Source organism: Somniosus microcephalus, chromosome 3 (assembly GCF_052327205.1).
Source record: "Somniosus microcephalus isolate GS21.2 chromosome 3, FLI_Smic_1.0, whole genome shotgun sequence".
Taxonomy (NCBI): Eukaryota; Metazoa; Chordata; class Chondrichthyes; order Squaliformes; family Somniosidae; genus Somniosus; species Somniosus microcephalus.
In genome coordinates this window covers 290,098,547-290,112,449 of record NC_140989.1, presented here as the reverse complement: position 1 = coordinate 290,112,449, position 13,903 = coordinate 290,098,547, and the positions used below count along the sequence as shown (strand labels likewise).

The 13,903-nt window shown below is 47.6% G+C and overlaps 1 protein-coding gene across 1 annotated transcript in view; it reads right to left on the bottom strand.

Annotated features, from left to right (window-relative positions):
- il23r (interleukin 23 receptor) overlaps positions 1 to 13,903 on the bottom strand; it is a 146,793-nt gene that overhangs the window by 15,156 nt on the left and 117,734 nt on the right. Inside the window, exon 14 of the mRNA XM_085982739.1 lies at positions 8,645 to 8,744. Coding sequence (XP_085838865.1) covers positions 8,645 to 8,744 — 100 coding nt within the window. The remainder of the gene's footprint in view (positions 1 to 8,644; positions 8,745 to 13,903) is intronic.

Sequence of the window (13,903 nt, the reverse complement as noted above, 5' to 3'; positions counted from 1 at the left end):
GTTGCATTCCTGTATGCAAACAAGAAGTTATCTACCTTATGTTGTAGATTTATGTCTTCATTACCCATGGCATTTATGGCCTTCTTGAAGGTCTGGACAAACCTTTCAGCTAATCCATTGGTGGCGGGATGGTATGGGGCGGATGTGTAGTGCTTAACCCCATTGTTTTTTAAGAACTTCCTGAATTCTTCAGACACAAATTGCGGTCCATTATCAGAACAGATCTGTTCAGGCAGCCCATTCCTGGCAAATATGGTCCTTAATACTGTGATGGTTTTTTCCATGGTGGTGGAGGACATCTTTATTACCTCCGGCCACTTGGAGTGCGCATCAACCGCGATTAAGAACATTGCGTCCATAAATGGACCAGCAAAGTCGATATGTACACTTTGCCATGGAGATGAGGGCCACTCCCATGGATGTAGAGGGGCTTGTGGTGGGGCATTTTGGACCTTCTGGCATCCTAGACAGCTCTTGGTCATTTCTTCGATGTCTCCATCGATACCTGGCCACCACACAAACGCTGTGGCTAGGTTCTTCATTTTCACTCCACCCAGATGCCCCTCGTGAAGCTCCTTTAGCACTTTATCCTGGAGTTTGGGTGGAATCACCACTCTGGATCCACACATCAAGGTTCCTTGGCACACTGACAGCTGTTCTCTTCTTTGCGAGAATGCTGGCAACAGTGGTTCGCCATGTGCTGGCCATCCCTTCACCGTTAAATCGTAGACTCGTGAGTCGGGTCATTTCTCGTTTCCTTTTCAATGGTAGAATTTGTTACTGGTAGACATTCCACTATGGTTGAGTGGAACATCTCCACTGGGTCCACTGTAGGTGCCTCTTCTACCGTTGGCAACGGTAGGCACGATAAACCGTCAGCATTCCCATGCTGTTTTGATCCTTTGTATTCTATGTCATATTGGTGTGCCCCTAGGAAAAGGGACCACCTCTGTAGCCTTTGCGCTGTCATAATGGGAACGCCCTTTTTAGGGTTGAATATGGAGACGAGGGGTTGATGGTCAGTCAACAAGATAAATTTTTGTCCGTGTAGGTAATGGTTGAATTTCTTCACTCCCCACACCAGGCTGAGTGCTTCCCTGTCGATCTGGGCATAGTTACGCTCAGCTGAGTTCAATGAGCATGACGCAAAAGCTATCGGCCGCTCCGAGCCATCAGGGAATCTATGTGATAATACCGCTCCTATGCCGTAAGGGAATGCATCGCACGCCAGTCTGATTGGCAGTGATGGGTTGTAATGAGCCAACACTTCCTTGGACGTGATCAAGCCTTTGCATTTATGGAAGGCACGTTTACAGTCTTCGCTCCATTTCCAAATTATTCCCGTTTGTAGCAGTGCGTTAAGTGGGTGCAGAACAGTTGACAAGTTCGGTAAAAATTTATGATAGTAATTTATCAATCCCAGGAACGACCTTAATTGTGAGACATTTTCAGGTGCTGGGGCTTTTATGACCGCTTCAATTTTTTCAGGTGACTTACGCAACCCTTCTTCGTTAATTATATGGCCACAATATGATATGTGTTTCTGGAAAAATTCGCATTTGGGGCGATTTGCTCGTAGGCCCCGTTCTATCAGCCTAGTGAGCACCTGCTCCAAATTGGCAAGGTGCTCATTGTCGTTTTCTCCTGTTACAAGGATGTCGTCTAGGTAGCATTGAGTCCCCGGAATCCCTTGCAGGACTTGCTCCATAGCTCTTTGCCAGATAGCTGGAGCTGATGCTACTCCGAAAACCAGTCAATTGTACTGGTACAGGACTTTGTGTGTGTTTATCGTGAGATACTTTTTAGAGGCCTCCTCAACCTTCATCTGTAGATATGTCTGTGCCAAGTCAATTTTGGTGAAACGTTTACCTCCGGATAGTGCGGCGAAAATATATTCTATCCTCGGAAGAGGATACTGTACTGTGTGAAGGACCGGGTTTACAGTCACCTTGAAGTCCCCACAGATGCGAATTTTTCTCTGTTCTTCAGATTTATCATTATTCAACGTTTTCTTCATGACCGGGACGATGGGTGTTGCCCACTCGCTCCAATCTACCTTGGATAACACGCCTGCCTTTTCCAAATTCTCCAGCTCTGCCTCGACTGCTGGACGAATTGTGTATGGCACCGGCCTTGCCTTAAAAAACTTGGGAATTGCCGCATCTTCCACTTTTATTGAGGCGGTGATGCCTTTCAAGGTTCCTAGTTCCTGTTGAAACACTTCTTTGGCGTTGGCCAAGATGTCTTTTAATCGTTCAGGTATGACGTCATCTTAATTTTTTTTCTTACTGGTCACCGTCAGTGCCTGAATGGAGTGCCAGTCTAAACGTATCTTCCTGATCCATTCACATCCCAACAGCGGTGGACCACCGTCTTGCAGAACGTATAAATAGAACTTCTGTATTTCCTTGCCGTTGTATACAACAGGCACCCTTATTTTCCCTCTGGGGTATACTTTCTGCCCCGTATATGTCTTCAAGATAATGGATGTGTCTTTCAAAGGTATATGTGGAAATAGCCACTCGTAATCCCGTCGACTTATGACGGTCAGAGCTGATCCTGTATCTAGCTCCATTTTAACTGGGGACCCCGCTATCGTGAGGGTAACCCAAATGGTCTGGTAATCTTCTTTGGCAATTACATTATATAATTTGAGACAGCTTAGTCTCTTGTTTCTGGAGTTGCTATCGCTCTTCTGGTCTTCGGAGCTACTGTCCGTCATCATTTGTACCTTTCTGTACTTTTCCTTATTGATTTTTTTTCTGTCAGTGGATTTTTTGTTTCCAGATCGGCATACACGTGCAATGTGTCCCATCTTTCCGCATTGTCTGCATGCTTTGTCCTTGAACCAGCAGTCCCTCTGGTCATGGGTGGATCTGCCGCAGCGATAACATCTCTCGAAACCCCGTGTCATTTCATGGGTGCCGAAGTCCTGTGGCTTTTGCTGTATCTCTGCAGCTCCTCTTGCTGCTGCTTCGTATGATACAGCCACACTGAAATCCTTGTCCAGTGTCAAATCTTTCTCAGAAAGTAGCCTTTTCTGTGTTCCTTCACTTAGGAGACCGCAGACGAATTTGTCTCTTAGAGAATCTGCCAGTCCTGCCCCGAATTGGCAGTGCTTTGACAGCTTTCTTAATTCGGTGAGGTAATCAGCGTTACTTTCATTCTTGTGCTGATTCCTCCTGAAGAATTTGAATCGTTCCGCTATCAGCAGCGGTGTTGGGTTTAAGTGCTCCTGTAGGGTATCAACAATCTCCTTAAAATTCTTGTCCATCGGTTTGGCTGGAGTAATTAAGTTTCGTAACAGCCCGTATGTCCTTGCGCCCATCAGATTTAGAAGTACCGATGCCTTTTTATCATCCTCTACTTCATTCGCTGTGCAATATGCCTCCACTCTTTCCACATGTGGTCCAATCCTCTATATTACTATCGAAAGCAGTAATATTGCCAGTCTTAGGCATCCTGAAAATCAAAAATGGCGCCTCCCGCGCTTTCCTTTCTTCCCTGCCGAGAAAAAATGGCGCCTCCCGCGCTTTCCCGCCGCTGCCGCTGCTGACAATGCTGTTCTCCGCGGTTTTTATTTACACAGATATTTTTAATAGTTGGAGACTCGTTCCTGCCGGACTCTCTGGGACTTTTCCCTCCCTTTGCTTGGTCCGAACGCCGACCTGCTTTGCAGCGCCGGCCGTCTCCCGAGTGCTCCACCCTCCGTCTCTGTTTGCCTCCGCCTTCCGACTCGCTGCTCGGCCCCGCTGCAGAGCCACCCGATCGAGCCCCAGCCCGCTGCCCAGGAAGGATTAGTGCAGTACCTGTCACCAGCCTGGCTAGCTGGTGAAACCACAGTTTTTTTTTTCTTCGACCTTCGTCTGAGGAATCGATCTCCTTGAGGTGCTGCCGAATTGCAGGTAAGTCCGTTTCCAATTCGTCGCCACTGCTGTATCCGTGTGTTAATGGAGACACGGAATGCAGGAGTTGGTTTAACAGGTGTTTACTGAACAAAGTCTGGAGGTGAACTAACGATACAAGATGCTATACAGGCTTATATACCCGAGTGGTCACTACCGGTATTACAGTACACAGGGGCTCTTAAAGGTACATACACTACAATTCCAGCTTCACCAGTTGGAAGAGCAATCCATACTGCACAGGGTGACACTTTCCATGTCCTGCAGCAGCCATCTTGTGTAGACTATGTGTAGTAAATGTGTAGTATATATAGGGTTATTAAAGGCATTTTAGCTCTTCAATTTTCATTTAGCCAACCATCCAAGCAGGACAGTTCCAGGACTATCCTGCACTGCACTGGGCTGTGAAGAGATTTTCTCAGGTGTAAATTCAGTAAAAGGGATGTTGGCCTGTTATCTCTGGGGATGGCTTCAAATCAGCTCTGATGGGTTGAAAGGCTTCTTTGTCTGTTCTCTGTAATCTTATGTCTTATGTGGAGTGATTGTCAAGATAAAAAGTTAGTGTTCGAAAGAGAAAGAAAGGTTAATGATTCGGGTGAAGCGCTTCATTAGAGGTGACCCTAAACCTAACTGGCAACCTCACTCAGACATGTGGGGGTCGATTTTAACTCAGGTGTGGGGAATTGTCGGGTTCCCCGAATTTGGTGTTTCCCACACGAATCTAAATGGGTGTGTGAGATTGATGCAATTTTAACTCAATTGGCCAATTGATTTCCAATGTGTGGGAACCCTTGGCAAATGAGTATTTCCAGTCAGAAAGTCGCATAATATGACGTCATTATTGCTGCTGCATTTAGGGTCTGCAACAAGCCTTGCTTCTTCTGCAGGCTGCCAACCTTTTGGCATTTGCTGATACACTGAGCTGGAAGCAGAATGGCAAGAGAAAGACCGAGGTCTGCACCCCGTTTTGACGACATTGCCCTGCAGGCTTTAGTGGAGGGAGCAAGAGCTCACAAGGAGGTGCTCTTCCCTTCATCAGGGAGGAAGATGCCTCCCCAGCAGACAAAGGCTGCGTGGCTGCAAGTGGCAGAGGAGGTCAATTCCTTATCGGCTACCCGCAGAACCTGGATACAGTGCAGGAAGAGATTTCATGACCTTCAGCACACTGGAAAAGTGAGTATGAATTTCCCATCACTCTCAATCTGATCTCCATTGCCTCTCCTCACCAGCACTCAGCTTTAGCAATCTCTTCCTCCACATCCCACTTGACACTGACATCCATGCATCCTTACCCATTCCCTCTCACTCTATGCTCACATTCACCTAACTATTCAACTATGCAGCCCTCACACTCCCTATCACTCTGATGCTATGAAAACAACTGACAACACACAGGGCGGGTCCTTGGTCTTGCCACCTCACTCCATCTTTGTCTCTTTCTAAGCATCTCTGCTATGGATTCTCTACACTCACTCCTTCATTTTCACTCAAACTCCACTTGTCTCCCTCATTGCAGGAAAAGCGAGCTCACAATAAAAGAGAACGAGCGAGGACAGGAGGAGGGCCACCCTTAGTAGCCCACCTCACCCCCTGGGAGGAGGCGGTCCTGGAGATCGTAGGACTGGAGGATGAGGCGCATGTGGGGGACGGACAGACGGGTGCATCACAGCAAGCTGGTGACAGAATAGTTTTCCATCTCTCTCATTGACATTGCATGAGTCGCTGATAATGATTCTGAAGCTAGAACAGATGGACCTATGATCATCTGCAATATGCAATGTGCATGTAACCTTGACCTCACATCTCTAACTCTTTCCTTTACTCCCCCACAGGGCCATCGAGAGCCCCCGTCCCCACTGTCCAGGAGGAAGAGCCTGAGCTTCCAGACTCCTCAGAGGAATGTGCAACCTGTGAGGGTGCAGCGTCAGCAGACTTCAGCGCACCCAGCACCAGCGCAGACACTCACACCACGGTGGGACCTTCGGGACATAGAGTAGTGTTGTCACCTGGTGTATCACAGCTCACAAGTGAGCATCAGCAGATTGTGGAGACAGGGACAGCAGTGGAGAGTGCTAGTCAGAGGGCGCAGGACTCTGCCAGCTCAGCTCAGCTGCATGTTGACCCTCTGCCTCTGGGTCCATCCATAAGATCAGCGGGGGTGGAACTCCAGGAACAGAGGCAGGAGTCTCTGGCAGGTTTTGTCTCCAGGGTCGATGTGAGTGTGGAGCAAATGGAGGAGTCCATAGCGAACATGAGCAGAGCCTTTGTGGAGTCATTGGCGCATGAACGCATCACCATGGAAAGGATGGCAACCTCCATGGAGGAGATAAGTCGCCAGGGTATGGAAAACATGGTGAGTGTTCATAATAAAATGACATCTCTTGAGGAGCGATAGGCATCTGTTGAACAGAGAAACCAGATCTTCATGGAAGTCCTTCTGAGTAGGGCTGCCAGTGCAGATACGGGTCCCCATGGCCCCCTGATGTGCAGCAAGGTGCTCTCAAGCCACTTCCAAGCGCTGGCCCCGTCTGGCCTGTGCAGCTTCAGGTGGGTGAGCAGCAGCCTGGCGCTCCTGTTGCTGCTGCTGTTGTTCATGGTTCTGCTGGTGCCGCGGCTGGTGTTCGAGCTCATCTAATGCCCAGAAGGGAAGGAAATAAATGGCTCCCATGCTTCTGGTATATGCCTCCGTTGAGGAAGCGCTGAGTGAAGGTGGCGAGTGGGGTTTCTCAGGAGGTTACACTGGAGATGTGTGTGAGGCTCCAACCTTCCACAGGTGTGGTTAAGCCTGGTAAAAGTTGCCCCAGGCCTGAAACAACAAAGTCCTGCCACCTGCAAATGATGACTGATCAAATCTCCTCTTTAATGGTTGACCTGCAGCTGATAGTCAGCAAGCCAATAGTGCTCATGCCAGGTTTCACAGGCGTGACCCCCACCAGGTGTGTTTTACGTGGGAAAAGGGTTAAAAATGCAAGGGCCTGTTGAAATGGGATTATAAAGGCCAATTATTGCTGATTAAGGGCCTTAAAGACCAGTCCCGCCTGTTGGAGGCGGGACTGATTCGGGACCATCAGACACACCTGGGTTAAAATGTCTCGGGGTCGGGAACCAGGCGGGGGGGGGGGTCCCGACCCCCAGTTTTTGCAATTTTAACCCCCCACACGCCTCAAAGCCCGCCTCACGGCTGAGTTAAAATCGACCCCGTGATATGAGAGCTGACATAGGCAATGGAACTGTCACACTGGTACACTATGGATGTTCTGAGGCTCAGAGTAAAAGGTCCTTTACTCTGAATCTAGCCACCAGTGAGTGCTTAATGCAGACACAAAGTGCCAGAAATAGGGAAAGTTTCCATTTCTAACTATTAACATCTCTCACCTTGACGAGGAAAAAGTTCATCAAAAAATAAGTCCAGAACTGCTAACTCCCATTGTTGCTATGTCTCTTAAATTTCCTGTTGAACTTCCTGTTCCCAGAAGGAGTGCTTTTTGCAAACTAGTAGGGGAACCCACAACAAACAAACAGAAACATTTAAGATGGCACATTTCATTATTCTGGGTTTTAATGAATTGTAGTAGTGTTCTGTAAAATACAGAAAAGCAGTTGTAGAATAGACAGAGCTAGGTATTGGAATAATCAAACAATGACTTAATTCTTCTATGAAATTTGTAACCAAAGGCAACTGTCGCACATTTTGACATTTTCAGGGGTAAGCTTCCTCCTTAGCTTGAAAAGAAGCAAATACTTTTTTGTATGAATTATTTTCAGTTACAATACTAAATATATACACAGTTCAAAACTGTGTACGCTCTAATTACTGATGATTGATGCTTGAATTTTTTTTGGGTACGTGCTAGAGAAATGTTACTGGAGTCCCTTGTGGGCTTTTGCTGTGCCTGCAGTGTCAATTCTATTTTTACATGTGTGCAAAAGGGGAATCTAGGGAGATATTTTTGCTTCCTTAAATTAGTAATATTTAACATAAAATTTTGTTTTTCCCCTCCAGTTTTCTCCCTCCTCCTCCCTCTTTAATGTGCGAAACCTTGGATGGGGTACAGTTCCACGGGTGCTGGGTGCACTCTGGTTCTTTGCCTGAGTGACCATTCTTAATGGGTGAGCCTGGATAATAAATGTTGGCTATTCTATTGAGAACCATCACAGCTGAGCCAACACTCCTGATCCTACAAGGGTGGAACTTGAGAGGCTGGCAAGGAAAGCATGGAGCATTTGATTCTGGAAATAACAAAGACGGGGAGGGGTGGGGGAAGGTGGGGAGGGATTTAAAACTAACCCGCCCAGCGGGAAACATTTGGGATTGGATTGAAGTCAATGAAAATTAAAATCAAGCGGGGTGCAAAACAGGCGGCTGATCCGATCCCATTAGTTTCCCACCAGCTGAGTTCAGTTAAAATTACCCTCAGCCCGGGTTTGAGTGGCAGTAGGTGCGACATAGGGATGGAGGAGAGCAATTTTGCACAGCAGAGTATGTGTTCTAGGTCCGAGTTTGGATGTTGGATTTGAAGCTCGGTTGAGCAGTCATACCACTATCCCAGCTGAGGTCAGCTAACTCAACACGGACTGAGGATGGTGCCTTTAACCTTTTTGGTCTAAATGGCTCAGTTTCACCACGGGCAAAGCTTTTACCAATTGAGCTACAAGGAAATATTTTCTAAACAGAATAATTTTTCCTTTAATACTTTGTTCCAGTTAAAGATTCTGTTTGATCAAAGAAAGTAACTCACCTTCGTCTGACCGATTTTGCAAATATCAGAGTTAAAAGAAAGGCTGATGGAATGGTTATTCCCAGGCTTAGCTGCAGTGGAAGAGCAATGCCGTAATGGTCTAAAAATTGCCAACAATGAAGAAATCAATTAAAAATACAAACTAATTCTCATGTTCCATAAAATATCATTACTGCATTTCTTATAAATTTAAGTAGAATAAAACAATCAAATATCACAAGATTCATTTCAATACCATTAAGAGATTCAAAGACAGAAACAGAAAATGTTGGGAACACACATCTACAAGAGGAAGACAGGTTAACATATTGAGTAAGAGTCTTCTTCAGGGCCACAACCAAAATCTTATCCTACTTTTCTCATTCAGGTGTTAATTGACCCATCATCAATTTCCAGTGTTGTGTACACTTATTTCTGATTTTCCAGTATTTCCATTTTTTCTTTTTATCTTTAACAACTGTTAGAATTTCAGCCTGCCAGCTTGGATTTTATCTTTCTTTTTATTCGTTCACAGGATGGGAGGGTCGCTGGCAAGGTCAGCATTTATTGCCCATCCCTAATTGCCCTTGAGAAGGTGGTGGTGAGCCTGACTTGTGCCTTGTAGATGGTGGAAAGGCTTTGGGGAGTCAGGTGGTGAGACACTCGCCGCAGAATACCCAACCTCTGACCTGCTCTTGTAGTCACAGTATTTATGTGGCTGGTCCAGTTAAGTTTCTGATCAATGGTGACCCCCAGGATGTTGATGGTGGGGGATTCGGCGATGGTAATGCCGTTGAATGTCAAGGGGCGGTGCTTAGACTCTCTCTTGTTGGAGATGGTCATTGCCTGGCACTTGTGTGGCGCGAATGTTACTTGCCACTTATCAGCCCAAGCATGAATGTTGTCCAGGTCTTGGTACATGCGGGCATGGACTGCTTCATTATCTGAGGAGTTGCGAATGGAACTGAACACTGCAATCCCCACTTCTGACCTTATGTTGGAGGGAAGGTCATTGATGAAGCAGCTGAAGATGGTTGGGCCTAGGACACTGCCCTGAGGAACTCCTGCAGCGATGTCCTGCAGTATTACAATTCAAAAATTTGGGTTAGGTTGAGGACAGCAGTCCTGTGAACTGATAATAAATCATTTTTTGGGTGGGCAAATGTAGATGAGGCACTAATGCTACGATGAATTCATATGCCCCATTTTCTACCATTTCCACCTCATTTACGCTGGATTTCAAACATTTAAAAATGGCGTGCAGGATTGTTAGGCACTACTTTGAAAGTTAAATTAAGTTTAAAGGGGCAAGCTTATACATACTTAGGTGCTCTAAAAACAGTGTTATAATAATATATTGACTTTTAATTCTTTTATTTGCTGTTGCCACCTACTATGTCATCTACCTTTCTGCCACCTGCTGAGGGACTGACAGTTAGCCTCCCCCTCACCACCACACACTTTTCAGACAGATCACAATTGAGGTATCATTGGGAATTCCCCTCTATCTTTAATTATTGGGAAAAGAGTTGGGGCAACAAATGCAGGCCAGATTGTTGAGGTTGTACTGCAGGTTCATGGCACCCATCTGCCAGTAACCCCACGCGCGAGTACATCAGCAGAGGCTCCTATCTTCACTTGAAAGAGGAGCAATGTCTGCATAAGCTTTGCTTTCCAAACAAAGCAGTCACTGTTATATCACATGCTGTGGGTGGTCAAAGGCCCCATGGGGAGCAAAAGCATCACTGCCATTTACCCAATAATATGGAAAATTGCCATTTATGTCCTATTCTAATCTCGATCCTATCGCTCTCCTCTGGATCAGCAGCAAAGTGATGGAAGAATTAAACAACAGTGCTATCAAGCAATATCTATTTACCATTAACCTGCTTGCCAATACTCAGTTTAGGTTCTGCCAGAACAATTTTGCTCCTGATCTTATCAAAACCTTAATCCAGACATGGACGTAAGAGCTGAATGCCAGAAGAAAGGTAAGAGAAGCGGCTCTTGACCACAAAAGCAGCACTCACCCAGATGGGTGTAGTCGCAACAACATTAAAGAAGTTCGACATTATCCAAGAATAAATAGTCTGTTTGATTGGTATCCTAGCCATTGAACTCAGTACACAGTCCCATCATAACTGATGTACTATGGCTGCTGTATATACTATCTGCAAGGGATACAATAGCAACTTTCCAAGCTTACTTTGACATCATCTCCCAGGCCTGCAACCACCGAGAAGAACAAGAACAGCAATGTCATGGGAACACCATCGCCACCAAGTTCCTGTTCGAGTCACACACCGTCCTGACTTGGACATACCACAAGGACTGCAGCGATTCAAGGAGAAGGCCCTCCACTATTTTCATAGAGAAACTAGAGATGAGAATAAATTCGACCTTGCCAGGCTTGCCCACATCTCAAGAACAAATAAAAAACATTCTTTGCCTCCATCCTTACTTTACCCCACTTCCTCTGTAACATATTTTCATGCCTCTGTCACCTCTAGACTTGTCATCTCTAATGTCTTCCTTGTTGACCTCCTAAACTCCACCCCAAATCATTCAAAACTCCACTGCCCACATGCTGTCCCACAGTAAAACCTGCTTGCCTATCACCCCAATCCTCACTGACCTTGTTCTTCTGAAAGGGGACTCAGCATCTATTGGCCAGCTAGCTTCTGTCAGCATTTTCAGCGTCTTTAGCTGGGGCCGCCACAGCTACAAAACCCAACCTCTGAATGCCTTCCCCAGGAGGTCCCCCCCCGACCCTGAAAACTTCAGCAAGTCAGTAATGGAGTTCCAAGGCGGGTGCAATTCCAGTGTAACTGCCAGGATCACTTGTCTGTTATTGGCAGCAGATCAGAACTGGAGACCAAATATTAAAGACTTTCTTCTGTTCAACCTTAAAAAGCATATAACATTTTCAAACAAAACTATTTACATAGCAATAAGACACAGATCTGGATGGGGTTGAGGAGGATATTCACCTGCCTTTGTGGGATGCATCGTCAGGCTGCAACTAGCGCCTGATCCATGGGCATCACTACAGAGAGCTGGGGCGCCGATATTGGTGGGGAAGGAGCGGGGCAGCACGGTAGTGGTGGGGGAACCCGGAAAGCCCGGGGACGTGGGGTTCCTGCCGAAATTAACAAGAGGACCTCATTATCATTTTCTTTATCCATTTCCCGCACGGCAGTCAGCCAGATTGACAGGCTGGCCGGCTGCCAGCTGGGAAGCGCAGTGGCAGGAGGCCACAGCCGGAGACCTTTGGGAACGTTCCCCAGTAATCAGGAGAGATCGGGGCATGATACGGGTGGTCGGTGGGGGGTTCAGAGCCTGGCAATCGAGAGGGAGAGATTGGGGCTTGGGACTGGAAATTGGTGGGGTGGGGGGACAAAGCCCTGCAGGAGGCTTGAGATCAGAGCTCGGTGTGGGGAGGTCTTCGATCAGAGCTCGGTGTGGGGAGGTCTTCGATCAGAGCTCAGCGTGGGGAGGTCTTCGATCAGAGCTCGGTGTGGGGAGGTCTTCGATCAGAGCTCGGTGTGAGGAGGTCTTCGATCAGAGCTCGGTGTGGGGAGGTCTTCGATCAGAGCTCGGTGTGGGGAGGTCTTCGATCAGAGCTCGGTGTGGGGAGGTCTTCGATCAGAGCTTGGTGTGAGAAGGTCTTCGATCAGAGCTTGGTGTGGGGAGGTCTTCGATCAGAGCTCGGTGTGGGGAGGTCTTCGATCAGAGCTCGGTGTGGGGAGGTCTTCGATCAGAGCTTGGTGTGAGAAGGTCTTCGATCAGAGCTTGGTGTGAGGAGGACTTCGATCAGAGCTCGGTGTGAGGAGGTCTTCGATCAGAGCTCGGTGTGAGGAGGTCTTCGATCAGAGCTTGGTGTGGGGAGGTCTTCGACCAGAGCTTGGTGTGGGGAGGTCTTTGATCAGAGCTCGGTGTGGGGAGGTCTTCGATCAGAGCTCGGTGTGGGGAGGTCTTCGATCAGAGCTCGGTGTGGGGAGGTCTTCGATCAGAGCTTGGTGTGGGGAGGTCTTCGACCAGAGCTTGGTGTGGGGAGGTCTTTGATCAGAGCTCGGTGTGGGGAGGTCTTCGATCAGAGCTCGGTGTGGGGAGGTCTTCGATCAGAGCTCGGTGTGGGGAGGTCTTCGATCAGAGCTCGGTGTGGGGAGGTCTTCGATCAGAGCTCGGTGTGGGGAGGTCTTCGATCAGAGCTCGGTGTGGGGAGGTCTTCGATCAGAGCTCGGTGTGGGGAGGTCTTCGATCAGAGCTCGGTGTGGGGAGGTCTTCGATCAGAGCTCGGTGTGGGGAGGTCTTCGATCAGAGCTCGGTGTGGGGAGGTCTTCGATCAGAGCTTGGTGTGGGGAGGTCTTCGACCAGAGCTTGGTGTGGGGAGGTCTTTGATCAGAGCTCGGTGTGGGGAGGTCTTCGATCAGAGCTCGGTGTGGGGAGGTCTTCGATCAGAGCTCGGTGTGGGGAGGTCTTCGATCAGAGCTCGGTGTGGGGAGGTCTTCGATCAGAGCTCGGTGTGGGGAGGTCTTCGATCACGGCCGCGAGGAGAAGCCGCGATTGACAGAAGGGAGGCCAAAGGCTTCCTTGAAGGGTCGGGGGGAAGAACTCCTGCTCCTCCTGGCCCACAAAGAGTGCTTGAAAAAGCACATACCTCGTGGAGCTAACAGCTCTTTCCTTCATTTCACTGCCGGGTTTCCCAAGCCCTTGGAAACCCGACCAGCAGCTGTTAAATTGAAATCAGGCTCCTAATTGCACTATGGGAGCATGATTTAAATATAATAATGAAGTGTCCCACCTCTCCAAGATGGGACATTCGTACGCCTCACATCCTGCTGCCGAAAAATGGTGGCAGACGCATATGTGGCGGGTTGGGGACGCGTTCCCCAATTTTTGATTTTTAACCTGCCACCGACCCTCTCCCGCCCATCTTGTGGGGTGGGGGGGGGGGGGGGGGGTTAATATCAAGGTCAGGAATTCCAAGAGACAGCACATTCAATCAGGAAAAGAGTGAATATTTTTAATTCCCTGTTGCACTTTACCAGTAGGGCCTAGGCTTATTAGACATGTTGAAAGGAGGTGAAGAGTTGCACTTTTTGTTGTATTTGAGTGCATGACAGAAGATGTGATATTGTGTGCTACTTTCCTGAATCTATCTCATTAGAGATAAAAATATCTTTTGCTAGCAGTGTCTTATCTTTGTGAATGTTTTTGAAAATTAGTTATTAGATCGTTTACTATTTAGTTATGAAGATATTACGTAATTCGGTGCTG